This window comes from Stegostoma tigrinum, chromosome 5 (assembly GCF_030684315.1).
Source record: "Stegostoma tigrinum isolate sSteTig4 chromosome 5, sSteTig4.hap1, whole genome shotgun sequence".
Lineage (NCBI taxonomy): Eukaryota > Metazoa > Chordata > Chondrichthyes > Orectolobiformes > Stegostomatidae > Stegostoma > Stegostoma tigrinum.
Genome location: NC_081358.1, coordinates 44,149,884 through 44,172,834, shown reverse-complemented (window position 1 = coordinate 44,172,834; position 22,951 = coordinate 44,149,884). Strand labels below are relative to the sequence as shown.

The window sequence follows — 22,951 nt, the reverse complement described above, 5'->3', positions numbered from 1 at the left end:
TTTTACCAGCTTCAAAATCTCCCATCCCCCCACTGCTTCCCAAAGCTAGCCAAGCTCGTCCCCGCCTGCCTAAACTGCTCTTCCTCTCACCTATCCCCTCCTCCCACCTCAAGCCGCACTTCCATTTCCTACCTACTAACCTCATTCCGCCCCCATGACCTGTCCACCTTCCTACCACCCTACCCATACTCTCCTCTCCATCTATCTTCTCTATCCACCTTCAGTCTGCCTCCCCCTCTCCCTATTTATTTCAGAATCCTCTCCCCATCCCCCTTTTCTGATGAAGGGTCTAGGTCCGAAACGTCAGCTTTTGTGCTCCTAAGATGCTGCTTGGCCAGCTGTGTTCATCCAGCCCCACACTGTGTTATCTTGGATTCTCCAGCATCTGCAGTTCCCATTATCTCTGAACAATTTTTTAAATATTTTGGTATGTTACTTATGCAGATTTTATTGACTCCATCTATACTACTTGATGCCTTGGGAAGACAGCCAACATAATCAAAGGACCCCCCCCCCCCCCACCCTGGTTATAATCTCTTTCATCAGGCAGAAGCTACAAAGCTTAAACACACTTACCAATAGATTCCAGAACAGCTTCTTCCCTGCTGTTATTAGACTTCTGAATGGACCTCTCAAATTTTAAATTTAATGTTGGTCTTGCTTCTTGTGCACCTTCTCTGCCACTATCACATGGTATGCTTCACTTTGTTCTATTACCCCAATACACTTTGTATGGTATGATCTGCCTGTACTGCACACTAAACAAAATTTTTCACTATACCTAGGTGCATGTGACAGTAATAAATCAAATCAAATCAACATTGTCTGCAGAGTCACAATCAAATGAAAAGTTGATGTTTTGAAAAAAAGGTACAAAATTACAAAATATAATTTATCAGGAAGAAAAGGTCTCGGCTACTATCTAGAGCAGTTAATGTCAACCATCAAAAATGTTAAATAAAATATGATCCTTTTCAACAACAATTCCAATCTGTTAAGGGACAGTTAGGAAACTAGTTATTGTGTACTAAATGTAGGTCTAAATTAGCTAACAAATCTTTTTCTTTCGTAAACCTGATTCCCTTCTCTTTATTGTTAGAGGTCATAATTTCAGTTGCCCTGAAATTAATTAATTTTTTCAGAATTAACTAGATTCTGGAAAGTTTCCATCGGATGGAAGGTAGCACATATAACCTCTCTATTCAAGAAGGGAAGAAGGCAGAAAACAGGAAACTATAACCAATTTGTCTATGATCTGACATGGGATGTTATTAGAATTGATCATTAAGGTGGCTGTAACTGAGCACTTTTTAAAACCCAGCCATTAGCCTTTACAGGGTTATATGTAAATTAAATCAATTAAAGAACATGATTTATTGGTGATGATTGATAGATGAATTTTTAAAAAAAACAACAGGTGATTTGGTGATGGGAAAAACAATACTGAGTTGTGTGTAAGAGCATTTCTGGATGTATACCTTTTATTACAAATCAGAATTGGGACATGTCAATGTAGCTCTGTGAAAGGAAAATCAGCTTTAACTAATTTATGGCAGCTCTTTGAAGGAGTGCGATGCAATGTGGATAAAGGGCAGCCTGTTGATCTACTGTACCTGGTTTTCAAAAAGCTTTTCACAAAGTGCTGCATAGTAGGAGTTTGTACTGCAGAGGCAACATCTTAGTATGTATAGAAGAGTGGATGGCTGGCAGAAAAGAGTATCAATGAGTCATCTGATTGGCAGGGTGTGACCAGCAGAGTCCTGCATGAGTTTGTGCTGGGCCTCTGCATTTTACAATTCATAACAATGACTTATTTGAGGGGATTGAAGCCATGGTAGCTGATATTTGCAACTGACACAAAAATAGGAAGCAAAGTATGCTGTGAAGAGGATATGAGGTTGCAGATGGATATAAAGACAAAGTGCTAGAGAAACTCAGCAGGTCTGGAAACATCTATGGAGAGAAAGCAGAGTTTCAAGTCTTTTGGTGCTTCATCAGAATCGCAAGCGGCTGATAAAGCTGGTATTTGTACTGAGAACGGTTGGGGTTGTGGGGAGAGGATTTTGTAGAGTACATGGAAATGGTACTGCAAGAGAGAGGGGGGAGAAAAGGGAAGCAAGAAAAGGGATTTCTGATATTGAGCCAGGGAAGATGTAATTGCTGAAATGGTGCTAATGGATTGGTTGTGCTGGTAGCATTCGACACAGTGTAAGAGCCAGGGGTGTGGGTGGGTAATGAACATGGATAGATAGAGATCGATTTGAATGAGAGAGTAAAAATCTGGCAATGACAGAGTATAATGTGGAAAAGCGTGAAGCTGTTCACTTCATGAGGAAGGCTTAAAAATCAGAATATTTCCAAAATGGAGAATCACAGAATTCCAAGGTGCAGGGGAATCTTGGTGTTCTCGTGCATGAGTCACAAAATGTTGGTTTGCAGGTATAGCAAATAATTAAGAAGGCTAATGGAATGCTATCTTTAATACAAGAGGAATTAAACATAAAGGTAAGCATGTTTTGCCTCAGTTTTAAAGGGTGTTGGTGAGACCAGGTCTCAAATCGTCTTTGTCTCTACTTTTTACAGATGGATATAAATGCATTGGAGAGATGATTCAGAGTTGGCTGTCTAGACTGATACCTCAGCTGTTTCCATTGGTTTAGAGGAGTGAGGGGTGACTCCTGAAATGTCTTGTCAAGGTGAACGTGGACAGGATGTTTCCTTTTGTGGTCAGTCGAGAAATAGGGGACGCTGTTTTAAAATTAGGGGTTTCCATTTCAGAACAGAAACGAGGAGAATATTTTTCTCCCAAGAGATTGAGAGGTGTTGGATCTCTGCCTCAGAAGTAATTGAATATTTTTATGGTGGACTTAGATTCCTGGTGGCAAAGGAGTCACTGGATCAGGTAGGAGAATCGGTTCAAAATGCAAACAGACCAGCCATGATTTTATTGAATGATGGGCAAGACTCTAGAGGCTGAATAATGTACTCATACTTCTAATTTGATTTTACACATGTGGGCTTCTGACTTGAATATGGTCAATGATTAAGCTTCCACAACTCTCTGGGGTTAGAGAATTCCAAAGAATCATCGTTCTGTGAGTGAAGAGTTTCCTCTTCATCTTAGCCTTAAATGGCTTACTCCTTACCCAGAAATTATGCTCCTTTGGCTTAGATTTCCCAAGCAGGGGATGCATTTAGTTACACCTAGGCATAGTCTGGAAGAATTTTGTAACTTTCAATGGACTCACCTCTTATTCTTTCAAACTCTAAACAATACAGACCTAGTTTCACCATTATCTTCTCATGAGACAGTTTTGGCCATTTTAGGGAGTCGTCTGCTGAACTTCCATTGCATTCCCTCAATGGAAAATAAAATGGCCTCACATCAATTTTTAATCACTCATGATGAATTTCATTAATTTTAGTATCTAAGCATTGAAACCTCTTGCAGTTCTTTCATTTGCATGAGCTTTTTATGGAATTTATTTTCTCTATTTAGACATCCAATTTATATTTGGTGTGTAATTCTAATTTTTCTTTGTTATATACCTTTTTTTTTCCTGATCTACTGGAAGCACTTTACAACTATAGCTACCAGCAATTTTGAGGCATTTATCCATCACACACTCTTGAATTGTGCCTTGTAGACAGTAGGCTGGCTCTGGGGACACAGGAGGTGAATCACTCACCAAAACTGCCCAGCCTTTGAACTTTCAACCACCTTGTCACACAAGTTTAAACTCTCCCAAGTAGCACCAGCAAACCTCCCTGCCAGGATATTGGTGCCCCTCCAGTTTTGATACAACCCATTCTTCTTGTACAGGTCCCAACTGCTGTGCAAGCAATCCCAATGATCCACAAACCTGAAGCCTTTCTCCTCTACAACAACTGCTCAGGCACGTTTTTTAGACTGGAGGCCTGTGACCAATTGGGGTACCACAAGGATCGGCGCTGGGTCCATTGCTTTTTGTCAATTATATAAATAATTTGGATGTGAACATAGGAGGTATAGTTCGTAAGTTTGTAGATGACACCAAAATTGGAGGTGTTGGGGACAACAAAGAAGGTTAACTTAGTGTACAATGGGACCTTGATCAGAAGGTTCCATGGGCTGAGGAGTGGCAGGTGGAGTTTAATTTGGATAAATGTGAGGTGCTACGTTTTGGGAACGACAAATCAGAGCAGGACTTATACACTCAATGGTAATGTCCTGGGGTATGTTGTTGAACTAAGAGACCTTGAAGTGCAGGCTCATAATTCCCTGAAAGTGGAGTCACAAGTAGACAAGATAGTGAAGAAGACATGTCATATATTAGTTATTGCATTGAGCATAGGAGTTCGGAGGACATGTTGCGACTGCACAGGATATTGGTAAGGCCACTTTTAGAATGCTTCATGCAGTTCTCATCTCCCGACTATGGGATGGATGTTGTGAAGGAGTTCAGAAAAGATTTGCAAGGATGTTGCCAGGGATGGAAGGTTTGAGCAAAAGGGAGAGGCTGAATAGGCTGGGGCTATTTTCCCCAGAGCATTGGAGGCTGAGGAGTGACCTTATACAAGTTTATAACATCATGGGGGGCAGAGATAGGGTAAATAGACAAGGTCTTTTCCCTGGGATTGGAGAGTCAAAAACTGGAGGGCATAGGTTCAAGGTGAGAGGGGAAAGGCTTAAAAGGGGCAACTGTTTCATGCAGAGTGTGGTGTGTGTATGGAACAATGTGCCAGAGGAAGTGGTAGAGGCTGGTATAATCACAATATTTAAAAACATCTGCATGGATATATGAATAGGAAGGGTTTAGAGGGATATGGGCTAAAAGCTGGCAAATGGGACTGAATTAGTTTAGATATCTGGTCAGCATAGATGAGTTGAACTGAAGGGTCTGTTTCCATGCTGTACATCTCTATGACTCTATGATGTATTTAAATGTACTATCTTCCAACTCCTAGCATTAAAGGCATGTGGCACAGGATGTAACCACAAGATTATGAACTAGAGCTCCCTCTTTTTAGCTTCCTCCCTAACTGCTTGAACTCCTTTGGAGGCACTTCATCTCTCTTTTTGCCCCTGTCACTAGTACCAATGTGGACCTCAGGCTGCTCAATCTCCCCCTCGAGAATATCCTTTGCCCGCTCAGAGACATACTTGACTCTAGCACCAGGGAGGCAGTGCACCATCCTCAACTATTGCTCGTGGCCACAGAAATACCCTATCTGTGTCTCTGACTATAGAGTGTGCTATGACTGCTGCTCACCAGCGTTGCAACACTCTGCTGTACAGCAGAGCCAGTGACCTGTTTGCTGCTGCTTTCCCCTGAGACACCATTCCCCCAACAGCATCCAAAACAGTACACCTGCTTGAGAAGGAATGGCCACAGGAGATTCCTGCATGTTGGCCGACCCTTTCTTGTGGTCACCCAATCCTTCTCTGTCTGTGTTGCCCTTGCTGGTGGTGTGACCAGCTAGACATGCTATCCACGATGTTCTCAGCCTCATGGATGCTCCATAGCCACCTCAGGTTGTCCATGTGGCAAATCAGGAGCTGTAGCTGAACACACTTCCCGCAATCCTCGTCACCATGGAGACTGGAAGTGTATCTGATTGCCTACAGATTGCAGGAGAAATCTGGGCCAAGTTCCAGTGCCATTGCTATTCCTAACAGACTACAACTTTATCTCTCTCTACCTCTGTATTGTACTCCATTCCCCTGCATGGACGTTGATGTTCTATGGCATTAAATAGCTATGTTTACCTCTGCCACAATGAATGGCCCCAGTGCTGACCTGACCAGTCTCCCTTCCTAGGATTCCAAACCAGGAGGATGATCAACCATGTGGTGGAAATGACCATGTATCCTGGACAGAATGTAACACATACCCAAGATTGAACCAGTCCAACCTGTCTCTGCCTCCCTAACCTGTTCTTCCTGTCACCAATCCCTTCCTCCCACCCCAAGCCGCACCTCCATCTCCTACCTACTAACCTCATCCCACCTCCTTGACCTGTCCGTCTTCCCTGGACTGACCTATCCCCTCCCCACCTATACTCTCCTCTCCACCTATCTTCTTTTCTCTCCATCTTCGGTCCGCCTCCCCCTCTCTCCCTATTTATTCCAGAACCCTCACCCCATCCCCCTCTCTGATGAAGGGTCTAGGCCCAAAACATCAGCTTTTGTGTTCCTGAGATGCTGCTGGGCCTGCTGTGTTCATCCAGCCTCACATTTTATTATCTTGGATTCTCCAGCATCTGCAGTTCCCATTATCACTATATATGTGGCTGGCCCAGTTAAGCTTCTGGTAAATGGTAATTGCAAAATTATCCCTGGTGTAGAGAGCTTAGCAATGTTAATTTTGTTGACAAAGACAGCATAAATGATTACGCTAGACAGCTTAAAATTAAATATGGGAGGCTACTATGCTCAACCAAAGAGGAAAGTGCAAGAACATTAGGGAAAATGTGCGCAGACTTTCTCTCTTGTTTAAGATGGCCAACGCCTGAAACCTATGTGCTCAAATATGAGTTAATACTGTAGCCTAAGGCTTGATGTTTTCTAGGCCTTTCTGCATGTGAAAATTGTTTCCATATGTCAGAAATTACAAATGGAATAGGGTACACTGCTGTTATTAGCAAACATCTCCACTTCTGGCTTTACGATACAGGAAGGTCATTGATAAAGCAGCACTTGACAGTCGGGTATCAGACACTTTGCTGGGAAACTGGGGGCTCCTGTGGCACATTGGTAGTGTTTCTCCCTTTGAGTCAAGTCCCATCTGCTTTGGAAATGCACGTCTGAACAAGTTTATTAAAACATCTATGCTAAGAAACTCTGGCAGTGTTAAGCTGGGTCTGAAATGATTTGCCTCAAACAATCACATCGATCTTCCTTTGAGCTAAATATGACTCCAGCCACTGAAAGCTGTCCGTCCTTGATCTGCATTGATTTCAGTCTTACTGTGGCTTCTTGGTGCCACATTGCACTAAAATACTGTTTTTCTTATAGTAATAGAAGTTACCCAAACCAATAAATATGAGAAAAATATGCAAGGTAGCCATCCACAGGAACATATCTATTTAACAGTATATTTAAATAGTGCAAGTATATACTTGCACTATTTAACAAGCTAGGTCTTCCGTTTTTTAAAAATGGAATATTCTTATGCAGATCATGTAGGATTTGTTCAACCAGGATACTGACATATCTAGTCAATAAGTGCCTATTTTCAAAGCAGGGTCATTTCTGGAACTTATTCTGTCACTGGACCAGTCTTAATGAGCATAATTAAATATTCATTTCATTTATGTCACTAACCAGTTTGCAAATGGTGCGAATAATGTCATTTTTACACTCAGCAAGATTTTACTTTAAATTAACATGGGATTGAACAAAGACTATATATCCTTTATTTTTGATTGCCTAACAAAAATAAGATTTTAATCTGAGAATAGAATTACTGTATTTTCCTATAACAAGATAACTTGACAATCCAAATCGTTTAACTTGCATCATAGAATTTAAGTTAACTCTCTTTAATTATACAGCAAGTGCAGAAACTCTAGTTATAGAAGAGGCCTGGCTGAATATATTTGAGATTACAAAGAAGGGTAAAATTAACAGAGTATTAAACTGACTCAGTGTTCAACATGACACTGGTATATCAGACCCATAATCAAAGAAAGGATTGAGTTGTAAGGAAAGGCTGGATAGGACAGGACTTTTTTTTTTAACTGGAGCATAGGAAGTTGAGAGGTGACCTGAAAGAAGTTTACAAAATAAAGAGAGATAAAGATAGAGTTGATGGTACTTGTCTTTTCCTTAAGATGGGGAATTTCAAGACTAGGAGATATACTTTTAAGGTGAGAGCAGAGAGATTTAAAAAAATACATGAGACAATTTTTTTTACACGGGGTGGTTCGTATGTGGAATGAACTTGCTGATGAAGTGGTGGATGCAGGTACAATTACAACATCTAAAAGACATTTGGATGGATGTATGAATGAGAAATGTTTGGAGGGATATGGACCAGGAGCAGGAAGGTGGGTCTAGTTTAGTTTGGGGTCGCGTGGGGTAGGGAAGTGATGGGTGCCCCTTAGTATCAAGCACTTGCGGGACCTGGTGTCAGGAAGGGGTGGCACAGTGAAAGCCATTTGCTCACTGCCTTTGGCTCTACTCTCCCAATCTGCATCCCTCTAGTGATCCCCACCCACTCACCATCACTGCTTGGTCCCTCACATTACCAGAAACTGACACCAATCTCGGTGGTCATGATGAGCGCTGAAGAGGTGCCAGCCTTAAATGTCCTGGTAGATATCAGCAGCTGGGTCTTTTTCCAAGGTCCTCAATCCTGGGGTTGCCAGATTTCATACCAGTGTGTCTACCCTCTCGATGAGAAAGAGGTCCCTTGCTCATTCGCTGACTGGTGGACTAATGGATTGCTGCCCATTGCATCTGCTTGTGTTTCCCTTTCAGGCAATGCATTCCAGATCACACATCTTTGAATTAAAAAGAAATCCTATCTCTCAAAACTATAAAGTAAGGAGTTGTGCTGTGATATTTTCTTTCATGTACTATCATGGCGGGTTTAAAAATAACATTCAAATAATCAGTATTCTAAAACAGAGCCCACACTTGTTAAAGCTGATTGACTGGGAATGATTTTCTACCATGTAACTGCAAAAGAGGTTCAAATAATTAGCAAGCTTATTTATCCCATCCTTAGCAGGGGGTCATTCTAATCAAAATGTATTTTTTGTGAGGGCAAGCTGTGGCATCGCTAGGCTTAAACCACCTTCTGTCAGTAATGAGAACAGTCAATTATTGAAATTTCAAGGATCTGTCGTGAGGCAATAATTTTATACAAAAAGAAATCAAGCTTCTTTTTGTAGATTAACCACCTGAATTTCACCACCAAACAGGTTAACCCTTGATAGGCATCACAAGACATAATCTTCATGTTTGGTCAGTGATAATCATCATTTTAAGATCCACGCGTATCAAGTAATGGATAAAAATTAATATCCTCTCCAAACTCTATATTTCATGACACGGATTTGTTTAGTACTGTGGAAAATATTTGTATGTCATAACTGAATTTAAAAGGATGAATAAAAACCAAAAGAACTGCAGATGCAGCAAATCAGGAACAAAAACAAAGTTGCTGGAAAAGCTCAGCAGGTTTAGCAGCATCTGTGAAGGAGAAGCTTAGGAACGCTGTGTTTGATCAACTGATTGAGTTATAAAGGATAGAACTGCCAGAATAAGATGCTGCCAGACCTGCTGAACTTTTCCAGCAACTTTGTTTTTGTTAAAAGGATGAATACTTCAATACTTTATAATCAGGAAGAGTCACTGTACACACACTGCATGCCAACATACAGGCAATTCCTTTTCCACTTACTTTTATATCCTCCCAAGTTGTACCGTACCCTGAATGGGCTCTGAAACTGATCTCCAATGGCCCCCTTACTAGGTTCTGCCACCCAACCAGACTGTCATCAGAGCAAGACAAAACCTGATAGAACTTGACATACCTCTGCTTCAAAGTCTTGGGGACTTCCTTCTCCTGACAGTGCAGAAAATTGGCTGCTAAATGGCTGCAGGCAGATGGTATTCCCCTTGGCAAACTCGTTTTTCCACCCTCGCTATTCTTGCTGAACTTTCAGCCCTGTCCAATATTGTCTGTCACCAACCATTGCCTTGGCTCACCTCCTGAAACCTTCCTCCATGCCTTTGTTACTTCTGGGCTTGACTTAAGCTACCCTTGTCAGCCTCTCTCCCTAAAATTCAGCTCAATCAAAACTCTGCAGGCCGTATCAAGCTCACAAAGATTCCCCAGCTGTTTTCAAATGCTGCCATAGCCTTATCCTATTGAATTTCTAGTCTTCTTAAGCTTTGCAACTCTCGGAGGTCTTTGTACATCTCCAGTTTTGGCCTTGTGTTGATCCTGATTATCTTTGCTTTTTCAGGGACATCTGTACTTCCTGCTGTTTAAGTCTTAAGCTCTGGAACTCACTCACTGAACATTTTCAACTGTTTACCTCTCTCACTTCTTTAAAGTTGCTTCTCTAAACTGATCTCTCTTCAAAAAGCTTTTGACCACCTGTCCTCTGTGGTTCAATGTCAAAGTTTGTTTGATTATATTCCTGTGAAGCGCTGTGGGATATTTCAGTATCTCAAAGCACTATTTAAACTTAAGTCAAAACATTACAGAGTAGTGCCGATTCAGGCACGACAATGGCAAAAATCAGTCTGATGTAATCCAAAAAGTTTACATCATTTGTTTAATATGATTTAAACATATCATATAGTTTAATGATATGTTTAAACTATATATTTATATCGTTTATAAATATGTAAATAATATAAATAAATATATAGTTTAAACGTATCATTAAATTATATATGTTTATAAACATAGGTATATATCTATAGATATCTATATCTAGATATCTGAATCTGGATATATCTATAGTTATCTGTGTATATATATCTCTATATATCTAATATATATTTGTACATATAATATACTAATTATTATTAGTATATATTAATTACTATCTATAGTTAATTATTATAATTAATTAATATCCATAGCTTATTGCCAAAGATGGAGCAACATGCAGATAGTTGAACACGTGCCTCATAGACTTACTTACAAAGCCATTCCCTACACCCACTGTTCCAAACACCTATCACTTTCCTTGGCTAGACTCCAACAAATGGACAGGATTGCCTCACCAGAGGTAGTGCTGTAGTGGTATGAAGTCAGTAAGATATGACTCTGGGAGTCCTCAACATTTGTCTCTGGGCCTCGTGAGATGTCACAACAGTAGGTCATGTATGGACAAAGCAAGTATCTGCTGATTACTGTCTACCATTCGCACTTGGCTGATGAATCCACGCTCCTCCATGTTGAACACCATTCAGAAGGGGAACTGAGCATAGCAAGGACACAGCATGTTCTCTATGTAAGGTTCATCATCAACAATAGCTTGGTAACGCTGTGTTTGATCAACTGATTGAGTTGTGAAGGATAGAACTGCCAGAATAACTCTGAAATAAGTTGAGGGAGAACTAACAAGAGGACAAATCAGGCATTTGATGAAGTCCATACATGTAACTTGTGAACAAAGTTAAACTCATGAAATAAATATGGACAGTAGCAACATTGATATAAAACAGGGTGAGTGACAGGAAATGGTGTAATAGTTAATAGGTATTCTTTAGGATTGGAGAAAGGTTTGCAATGGAGTTCCCAGAGTTGGTATTGAGCCCAATATTCCTCTCAGTTGCATGGTTGCACGCACACACAGTGCTGTGAGGGCCCATACTGTTGGCATGACAATGCTGTTCTCAGTATAGAATTTCAGTTCTGGAAGTCGTGCTGCACACGGACTTTCAGGTCCATACAAAAGAAGAAAAAGGGAACACTAGTTGGAACCCTTGCTTTTCCTGAAATATATCAACAACCTAGAGCTTAGTGTACAAGGCATAGTTTCAAAAGTTGTGGACAATACAGACTTGGAAGCATTATGAACCGGGATGAGGATATTGTTGACCTTCAAAAGGACATCAGTTGATGAAGTGTATAGACAGTTGATAGAGGAAATTCAAAGAAAAGAAGTATAAAGTTTGTGGTTTATTTGTGGTTGGAAGAATGTAGAAGCAATTTAAAGTAAGGGGCACAATTCTAAAGGGAGAGTAGAGGAACTCGGGTGCATATGTGCGTAACTTATTCAAGGTAGTAGGACAGGTTGTGAGAGTAGTTGATAAAGCATACAGCACCTCAGACATTCTTAATATGAGCATAGAGTACAATGTAAGAAATTTACATTAAACTTATGTTTTAGAAGGATCTGAAGGCATTAGATAGAGTGCAGGAAAGCTTCATGAGAATGGTTCTGAGCGTGAAGAGCTTCAGAAGCATATATTGAAGAAGTTGGGAATGTTTTCCTTGAAGAAGACAAGGTTCACAGGAAATTTAATAATGATACTCAAATTCATGAGGGATTTGGGCAGAGTACATAGGAGAAAAGTAAAGTTTCCATTGTTAGAAGGATTGAGAACAAAAGATTCCAGATTTAAAGTAATTGGTTAAAGCAGCAATAGCAATATGAGGAAAATCTTTCTCACACACTAAGTTGTTAAGCTTTGGAAGGTACTGTCCAAGTGTGTGATTGAAGCAGAGGTTCATTAAAGGCATCCTATAAAGATTTGGATTATTATCAGAAAAGTAACTCTCTGAAAGTCTATGGGGGGGGGGAAAAAAAGCATGAACTGTTACTGGTTTATGACTCCATCAGAGAGCTGGAGCAGGCAGAATGAGCTGAGTGGCCTTTTCACATTGCTACTTTTGATTGTCCATCACCATTCATGAATGGTTGTAGCAAAGCTTTTAATCTGCTCCGTTGGTTGTGGGATTATTTAATTTTGATCAACGTGCTGTTTCCACTATTTTGTATGCATTATTGCTTCATTGGGTTACCATCTGAGTTTTAGGCATACATGTTACCTTTCCTGGCATGCTATCTAGCATTCTCCATTCAGACTGAGTTGGTCCCAGACTTGATGGTAATTGTAGAGTGAGGAATATGTCAAGCCTTGAGGCTATAGGTTGTGGTTATGTATGACATTGCTCAATTATGTGGTAGGCAGAATGTCTTCTTGAACTGGCAGCAGCCTCCTATTAGAAGAAAATTCCACTCCAGTCACCACTGCATTGTAACAGGGCAAAGTAGATTGCTTAATCTCTTATTCATCTTCTCAAAAACATTACTCTAGAGAGGCAAGTTGAGGTAAACTAAGCACTCTTCACATCTAAATCACAATGAAGTATTTACAAAGATCTTTAGGCAGAAATATCAAATGATTGATCTATCTTGAACTTATTTTAATGCCTTTCCTTCACAGAATATTGTCCTCCAAGTCTCCATATCATCCCTAGATAATAAAATGTGAGGCTGGATGAACACAGCAGGCCAAGCAGCACCTCAGGAGCACAAAAGCTGACGTTTCGGGCCTAGACCCTTCATCTGATGAAGGGTCTAGGCCCGAAACGTTAGCTTTTGTGCTCCTGAGATGCTGCTTGGCCTGCTGTGTTCATCCAGCCTCACATTTTATTATCTTGGAATTCTCCAGCATCTGCAGTTCCCATTATCTCCATCTCATCCCTACCTACTTTACCTGACACATCCTGTCCATCTTCACTCCTACTTATCTACCCACTCATCCCACTGACCAATCTCCACCACTGCCTATTTATACTCACCTATCACCATCCATCCTATCTTCCCTAGCCCCACCCCTTCTCTCTATTTACTTCCCATTTCTGAAGAAGGGTCATGACTCAAAACATCAACTTTCCTGCTCCTCTGCTGCCTGGTCTGCTGTGTTCGTCCAGTTCCACACTGTATTGTCTCTGACTCCAGCATCTGCAGTTCTTGCTATCTCAAGTCTTTCCATGTAGTACATGGATAGACACACTTGATACAGCAAATTCTTTGACCTTGATAACCATTCAGTTGTGGTACTGGAAACTTGTGCTCCACACAAAGCAAGCCAATTACCACCTTGTCAAGCAACTCTGAAGATGATAGAAATGTTGCCATCAGTGCTTTTGAGTAGAATTTACTCAACAAACATGTTCTCATCAAATCTCAGTTTGGATTTCACTAGAACAAACCTGATCTATCTTGCTCTAAACCTGGACAAAAGAGCTAAACTCCAGGTATGAGTTAAACATGATTGTCCTTGATGTCAATGACCTGTACAAAAATGGAAGTCATTGGGAATCAAGGAGAGAATTCTACACTGTGATCAGAGATAATGGGAACTGCAAATGCTGGAGAACCCAAGATATCAAAGAGTGGGGCTAGATGAACACAGCAGGCCAAGCAGCATCTTAGGAGCACAAAAGCTGATGTTTCAGGCCCTGTCAGCTTTTGTGCTCCTAAGATGCTGATTTCCTGAAGATACTCAAACACTTGTGAAACATGCTTAGTAGTAAAGTTGTACAAAATGGTTCAGGTAGAATATTGAATCTTGTCCCACAAAATCCTCCTTTTTTCTTCCCAAATGAGCTCAAGCTTCCTCAAGTCACACAGCAATGAAGTGAGTCCATGCTAGAAAATGGAATCTCCATTAATAGTGTGAAATGACCAAAGTTGGAGAACAAAAACTAGGAAAGCCATGTATTTTCTGAATTTATCTGAGATTCTTTCGAGTTTTTTCAGTCGGATGTTTGTATAGGGTTTTCTATATCCATTTCATAGATGTGCCCTAATGTGATATGTTGAGATATATTGACGATCTGCCATGAACATGCTTTGATACCTACTTAACTCCTAAAACATAAAATGAGACCATAGGTCACACACTGTAAAATGTAAACTTTTATTCCAGCCTCTGGTATTTACATATATCTACTAGAAATATGTGGTTTTCTGTATCTGGGCTTAATGCAATTTTGATGTACCATATCACACTTCCCTCCGTGGTCATATTACTATAAAATTTAGCTTAGTGAGATGGAGACTGAGAACTTCATATCATTAGGTCACATGCCATGTTATGGTGATGACATTATAAACATGCCCCTTAAAGGTATATCACACAAATCTGATCAAGTGTGCACTCTACCTGGCCATTGTCATTTATACAGAGGAAGCCTGGGAAACGAGAACCTTAATCATTACTTTCAGAACACTCCATGTCCTAATCACTCCTTGACCAGGATTTCTAGATCTTTCTCCTCTTCAAATTCTGATTTCTTGTGTTTTTTCAAACTTCCACTCTTGGTGGTTGTGCTTCCAACAGACAAGGCCTTACGGTTTGGAATTCCATTTGTAAACTTCAGTGATATTTCAATCCTTTTCCTAATATATCCAAATATTTCCTTTTTGTGACTCGTTGTCAATTGTTGTCTTTGAAATTAGTCCTGTTAATCTCTATGTTAATGAAGGAGATAGATGCAACTTCTTATCATTACACTATGATTTGCTAGAATACATTATAGCATTGCATTGTGATCTGCCTGTGTTCAGTGGGTAACAGAATAAAGGTTCTACCAAAGTACAGCTCGAAACGTAAACCCACAGGCAAATCATTTGAATATTAAACAGGGAACTGCAAAATGCTTATCAGATCTGAGAATTTACAGCAATTAAAATCACTACCATTCTCAAATATCAAAACACTTCTGCACTAATCCTTGACATTAAATTGACTGTAGAAAGATTTTACTAATTAGCTATAGGACCTTTCTGATTAATTCCGGACCCCTCATTGCTTCAGACCGATTAGTGTGTTAGGTAGATAGAAATTTCCAATCTGCATCACTTGGGTATGAATCCAGGTCTAGAGAGGATCATGGCCCCACTCCTCATGTCCAGACCAGACATGAGTCTTTAACAGAATTACAGCTATCAATTGAGTCTGTTACTTTTAAAAGACCTCTAAGATGTAAATTATGCAAATGTGGATTGAATTAGATGATAACAAAGTATGGAGATGCTGCTAAGATGCATCTCAGGTGCTGCTTGGCCTGCTGTGTTCATCCAGCTCCACACTTTGTTATCTCAGATTCTGCAGCATCTGCAGTTCCCATTATCTTTGAATTAGATGATCTGTTTCTAAAATCATTTGAGAGAGAGCTCCACATGGAAGGGCAAAAGTGCTGAAGTTGAAAGAGAAACAAACAATTTCAGATGCTGAAAATCTGAGATTAAAAACAAAGTACCGGAGAAACTCAGTAGATCTGGCAGCACAGAGTCAGGAAAGGGAGTTATGGATATAGCAGGTGAGAGAAAACAACCTTTTCAAACTGTGAGTTAAGGTATGGAATGCATGGTTCTGAAGAAGGCAGAATCAGTTGAAGCGTTAAGAGGGTATTGGATTGTTTCTATTCAAATAACAATGTGCCAAGTTACGGGGAAACACTAAGGTAAAATGTTCAGAAAGCCATTGCAGAAATGATGGGCCAAATGGTCTGCCTATGCACTGAAACAATCTGTGATAGATCACAGTCAATTGAATTGCCAATGGAGTCAATGATGAAAGTCAATAAATAATCCAGAATAGGTAGAGATGATCTTTTTATCAACAAAATTATTGAACTTTGAACATAGAATTATTTGAAACATTTATCAAATACCAAGCAAGCTAAAATTGTAAGCTTACAGCGCAGATAAAATAGGTTGAAGCCGAACTTTAACTCACCCGCTCCTCCTCTTCTCTCAGATCAGGCATGGTACTGATGCAGAGACTTACTGTAGTGATTGTCACAAAAATAACAGAAAGGCAAGCAAACATCTTTCCTGGGATCCCTGAATCGGGATTTTCCACCATGTCCCTGAGGTTCTTCATGCAGTGACTCAAGCGGGTCGTGTCATCAAAGGCACCCTGTGATTCTTCAGTAAGTAGCACTTCATAGTCCCTCTTCAGTTCCTCTAGATCCTCAACTTTCTGATACAGTTTACGGCGACAACACCATTCCAGGTTTTCATCCTCAATGCCCCAGTAAATCAACTCCTCTTGAAAGGAGAGAGCACACATTTCTCTGAGGAGTCTTAGTTTTCCAGCCGTCAGGAAAGTCATAATAGTTCTGAAGGCACAAGGATTACGATCAAAGAAAAACTCATTGCAGGTTACATCGTAGTCATCACAGATGTCCATAATTTCATCATAGCCACTACATGCTTTGAGTTTGCCTAGACGTGTTAATGGTATCTGGTCAAGTATAATCCATGGCATCTTATATTTAATGCCTCCAACATTAATGATTGCATACCGAATTCTCTCATTGATTTGGGGGACACAGCAGACGTCTTCATCTGGTTGAAGCAGTTTGACCTTTTGGTAATAAATCCCTTTGTTGGTGTGGGTCTCCATGCTTCCAGTGGTGCAAGAGAAGGTTATGTGCTCTTGCTCCAATCCGCCCTCAGCCAGCAAAGTCATTGTAACTTCATCTATAGCTTTGTAGGGCCACTCGCTTGTTTTACCTCATGGAGAATGATCCAGAGAAATAAAATTGTTGCAACTGTCAAGAGAAAAGATCAATTGAAAAACTATCAATACAATTACCTTAAAACTGAATAGTCAGCCTCAATAATGGGCAATGCTAAAGGTGGGAGGCTGTATCTGTCACATTGGATACCAAAAAAATCAAACAGTATTAGTGTGTACTCTCTTTGCTAATGTGACTTACCTGTTCTTTGATTTCTTAAGATTGTTTTCTGGTGTCCTTTTAAAAGCAACCTGGTATGAAAATAATAAATTATTATGGTAGGACAGCTATACCTGCACTTTGGCTGAATGTACTTTGGTAGGGAAATTGGAAACATCATCTGCACCTTCAAAAATGTTGAAAAGCAGACCGTTCCAGGGTAAAAGGTGGGAAAATAATGTAAAACACGGCAGGTTAGCGAGTTGAATCACCGCAATTTATTTCTATGATGATGAATTCAAAAGAAAAATGTTGCCGTAGACTTACCAGGCCATAGGGCTGCTTTCTCATTAGAGAGAGGTGACTTGTGGTTGTTTACACTGAGGGTCACCATGCCTCAGGTGACCAGAGAGGCTGAGAAGATATATTCTTCATTGTAACATCAGCTAGTGTAGGCATTGAATCCATGCTGTTGCTATCACTTCAGCTGTCCAGCCAACTGCGCTAAACCAACTGTCCCAGCCCCAGAGAATTTAAAAGTAGTTGTACAGTGTGTAGGACACTTGTCAGGCCACAAATGAGAAGCAGTGCACAGTTCTGCTTTTCGTATTATAAAGAGGACATAAAGCATGTGAGAAAGTAAATGGAGAACTGGCAGATCATAGTCATTGGAAATAATTTTTAAAAAGGTTCAGCATTCATAGTTTAGAAAAGGGAAGGCTTAGAGGATACCTGATAGAGATTTTTCAAATTGCAAATGGGTGGGACAAGGTAGCCACAAGAGTGAATATTTCCACTTAGTCGTTATCTTGTAGCTATGGGCCTCTACTATCATGTATGAGTTGGATCTGAGACATTTCATTCCTCAGGATTAGACTTAGTGGGAAGTGATGGCCTAGTGGTATTGTCAGTAAACTATCAGGTCAGAGATCCATATAATGTTCTGAGGATGGGAGTTGAAATCCTGCCATGGCAGATGGTGAAATTTGAATTCATTACAAATCTGCATTTAAGAGTTAATGATGATGATGAATCCATTGTTAATTGTCAGAAAAACCCAATAAAAAAAAATCAAAGCAGATGCTGGAAATCAAAAACAAAAACAGAACATTCTAAAGAAGAATTCCTGCACCTGAAACATTAACTCTGATTTCTTTCCACAGCTGCTTCTATTTTCCAGCAATTTCTATTTTTGCATCAGAAAACCTCACCTAGTCACGACAGAAGTGTCCCCAGTATACACGTTTCTTACTTAACAAACACAAACCCATGCAGGGTGTAATTTTAAAAATTTGACATATAAACATTTCCTGTACTTTTAAATAGCTGCTTTATACTGTTCTGCATTGTGTTCCACCTTGCAAACAAATCAACTTTAGAGCAGACTCAGGAACAGAACCCTTTTACAACTCGGGATGCCTGTAATGTCCTTCAGGGAAGGAAACTGCTGCTGTTAACTGGTCTGACTTCAGACCCACAAAAATGTCAGTCACCCTTAACTACCTCTGGGCAATTCGGAATGGACAATAAATGCCAGCCTAGCTACATCCACATCTCATGAGTGAATAAGACAAAATGGGGAACTTGTTTCCACAGGAACTGATTGAGGCAAATATTTCACAGGCTTACAAAAGGAAATTAGAAAAATACATGAAAGAAAACAGACTGGAAGGTATGCTGCATGACTGAGATGTGGAGGATGGAACGGGAGGAGATTTTTGAGGAGTACAGCAGTACCACAGACTAGATGGTTCAGATCACATGTTACCATGCTGTATGTTCGATGCAATGAAGCAGGTTTTTGGTAAGCAGACTGGATCTTAATTACATTTTGCTCCAGTACATGCTATACATTGACAGTATGCCATAGCACTAACCAATACATCTTTTTTTTATTTTGGTATGTTACCTTTCCAGTCTAATCTGAAAGTATTGCTAGTATCAGGCATTTATATCCACTGTGTGAGTAATGGTCTTTTATTCAAAAATGATCAAAGATATGTGAGTTACTCATAATTCAAATACTTATACAAAAATTAGGATAGTATCGTTTCACAGCGGCTTAGATTATCTTCTTAATGAGTATATTTGTTACTATCCAATATTCTGTGAGACTTTCGGAGGAAACAATCTGTTATAGATATCTCAATGTGTTGTTTATATGTGGGAGGAGTGATATTCCCAAGTTTCAATTCAAGAAACAAACTGAAAACTCAACATTCGATGAGAACAATGAAGAAAGGATATCAAAATATATACATGCTGCATATATCCTTTTAACTAAATCAATGAATTAATACAAAGATTCTGTGATGTATTTCACGTGTAGAATCTCTTAAGGATTAGCAAAGCACACCTTCTCCAGGTTAGCATTCCTGATAATTATGTGAACAATTGTAATTAGATTATTAGCAACCTGGGTCATCTGCTGCCTACAGAATGTTTATAAGTGTGATTTTAACAGGCTCTGTGCTTCATCCAGAAGTGCACTTCTACTCTGTATCTAAAATCATCTAAAGATATATCCATTATTCTGTCTGATGTCGAGTTAAATCTGATTTCACCATATTTTCTGTATAAAGAAAAACAGACTCTCCTGTTAAAGAAATGGCACAAGGAATCCTGGCAGACTGAAATTCCATGGGGATTTCTGGATTTTCAGCCAAAGCAAGCAAGAAGTTTTTTTTTATTCTTTGTTCTTAAATTGTGGGCTTAACTGGTAAGGCCAATATTTATTGCCCACCCCTAACTTGCTTGAAGAAGTGATGGTGAGCCAGCTTCTTGAACTGCTGTAGTTCATGTGGTGCAGATATACACCAAGTGCTGATGCAGAGGGAACTTAAGGATTTTGAGGAATGACAGTGAAGAAACTATGATATAGTTTCAAGTCAAGGTGGTGAGTTGCTTGGGGATGACCACGCAGGTGGTAATGTTCCCAAGTATCTACTATCCTTCTCTTTCTAGAGGTGTGGTTTTGGATGAGGCTGTTGAAGGAGATTTGGTGAGTTACTGGTGTGCTCTGTACCACTTTGCCCCAGTGGCAGAGGAAGTAAATATTCAAAAGTGGGATGGGTTCACTTGCATTGTGTCAGACATCTTGAGCATTGTCGGGACCACATCACCCAGACAAATGTGGAGTTTTCCATCGTACTTGTGTTTTGCACCCTGTAGGTTGTGGACTGGTGCTGGGAAGTTAGGAGGAATTAAGTTCCCAGCCTCTGACCTATCCTTGTAGCCACACTATTTATGTGCTAGTGCAATTTAATTTCTGATCAATGGTAACATCCAAGGTTGTTTAAAGTGGGAGATTCAGTGATGGTAATACCATCAAACCTCATGAGGAGATATTTGACTCTGTCTTGTTGGAGATGGACAGTGGTGCTACCAATATCACATGTTAGGAATTGCCAATGTAGATAAGCTACTGTTCAAAATTATACACATTCATAAACTTCAGGAAGAAAGTCAGGAAAAAATATTCCACAGCAGGGAGTGAGTAAGCTTGAAATAGACAGATTAAAGAAAAGAAAGCAAAGTTGACACAAGTGCTTGATAAACAAAATCTCGGGTATGCCTGATCACAAAGGAATTGAAATAAGTTATTTTTGAGTTAATGGTAACATCAAAAAAGGCAGTTTTGGACCACTGACAACTACAAAAGAACACTTTCATGCTAATGAAACACTCAAAAACAGCAAAAGTGTTAATACCATGGAGTATGACAAATTGCTGCCTATATAAGCAGTTCCAGCAATAAGTGGGTCATAGGAAGAGGTTCTGAATTAGGACAAGGTTTTTACTCGATAGTGAAGGTGACAAAGACAGAAATCGGGAAGCATATCCTACGTTATTCTGCTTGAGTTTGTATGGAGAATGACAGCTTCAGCAAGTTATCAACAGCAGTGGCTCAAATAAGGAAGCGAGAAAAATTAGGAAACAAAATGACATTCCATTTTTTCAATTACAGCTAAGCAATAAGTACTCCCACAGTCTGGCCAAATGAAAAATGATAAATGTTCATCACAGTAAACATGGACATTTTTCATCCTCAGGATTTTCAGAGTCCCCATTGCTTTTCATACGTTTGACCTCATCATTTTCCTCAAAGACCTCTTCTCTTTGCTATAGCTCAACTAGGCTATCTTCATTTGGTTCTAATCTTGTCTACCTAATTGTACATTCCCAATCCCCAGATGTATTAAGCTTGTACTTATCAATGCATTATTTTAAACACTCAACAATTTTCACCCAACCTATGCCTGTAATTACTTACGTTTATTGAAATAGCCTAAACACTGGCCTTTTGTGGACCCCTTCTCTTCTCTTCATGTCACAGCTTTATAGTGATGTCTCTCAACCTGCCAAAACCCAATTCTCTTCCTGAACTCATTTCCGCCTCCCTTTTTGTACTTTCAGATCCTTCCTACAATTGACACCATCTAATCTTTCCTCCTTTAGTTGAATTTTCGTTATTTTATATAACGATTATGCCTCTGTGAAGCACTTTGAGATGCTTAGATATATTAAAGACACTATATAGACACAAGTTGCTGTTGCAGACCTTAATCATTTTTCGTATTAAAAAAACATTATTAGAGCAAGATATATTACATCATCAAACACCACACAAATAAAAACTTCATTTTGCTCGGGTGTTATTCTCATCTCTAATGCTCCTCGGGGACTATTATAAATGAAACATTCTAAGGTTCTGCCATGTGACATTAAAACTGTATTACTGTTGGCTTCTACACACAAACAATTATCAATCAACCACAAAATTTATTAAGAATTCTAAATGTAATTGTATCTTTGTGAGAATGTGCTTGTGTTTATAATAAAAAAAAGTAACAAGAAATTTTGATTTACTGATGCACAGAAAGTTACTTTCAGTTCTGCTTCCAGTGGGACGTGGATAGTTCCAGTTATATTCTCCTATTCTGGAAGTTACAAAAACTGAACAATTCTACTGAGGGAGCTGTGCTTTCCATGAATTTTTCTTCTTTCCTGTTTTGAGAGAGAAGCCAGTCAGATTGCCTCTAAAATGTCCCAAATATTAATCCGTGGGCTTTCTAAGATAAAATAAATCTTTAATTTATTCTGAATCAGGAAATCTACCCCTACTGAAGAGCATACGTGCAGCACGCATGTTGTGTAACCTGGACCAGTACAGAAAATCCAGATATGACTCCGCAAAGCCTTCAGGGATGCCAAGAGGCAGCACGGGACCAAGTTAGAGGCCCAGACCTACCAAACAGATCCCTGTTGCTTATGGCAAGGCCTAAATGACATGCAGGATAGAAAATGAAGCAGTACATGATAGCAGACAAAGACATGTCCTTCCCTGACCCGCTCAATGCTTTCTATACTCAGTTTGAACAGAATACCAGTGGCATGGTCATGCCTAACCCAACAGCCCCAGACACACCTGTTCCCTCTGCCACGGCTTCAGATGTCAGATCAGTCTTCCTGGGAGTCAACCCAAGGAAAGCGATGGTCCCAGACGGTGTCTCCGGCCAAGTACTCAGATCCTGTGCAGACCAACCAGCAGAGGTATTCACCAATGCCTTCAATCTCTCCCTCCTACAAGCCAAAGTCTCCACCTGCTTCAAGAAGACCACCATCACCCCTGTACCTAAGAAAGTTAGTACAACATGCCTTACTGATTACTGCCCAATAGCTTTGACTTCAGTTATCACGAAGTGCTTCAAGAGGTTGGTCATGGCCCACATTGACTCCAGTCTCTCAACTTGCCTCGATCCCCTGCAATACCCCTACTGACTTAACAGGTCCAC

General features: G+C 39.9%; 1 protein-coding gene across 2 annotated transcripts in view; it reads right to left on the bottom strand.

Annotated features, from left to right (window-relative positions):
* The window catches only part of kcng2 (potassium voltage-gated channel, subfamily G, member 2), a 62,081-nt gene that overhangs the window by 5,997 nt on the left and 33,133 nt on the right, over positions 1–22,951 (bottom strand). For both annotated transcript variants that reach the window (XM_048529842.2, XM_059646330.1), the window contains exon 2: positions 16,211–17,030. In XM_048529842.2, coding sequence (XP_048385799.2) covers positions 16,211–16,948 — 738 coding nt within the window. In that variant the 5' untranslated portion in view covers positions 16,949–17,030. The remainder of the gene's footprint in view (positions 1–16,210; positions 17,031–22,951) is intronic.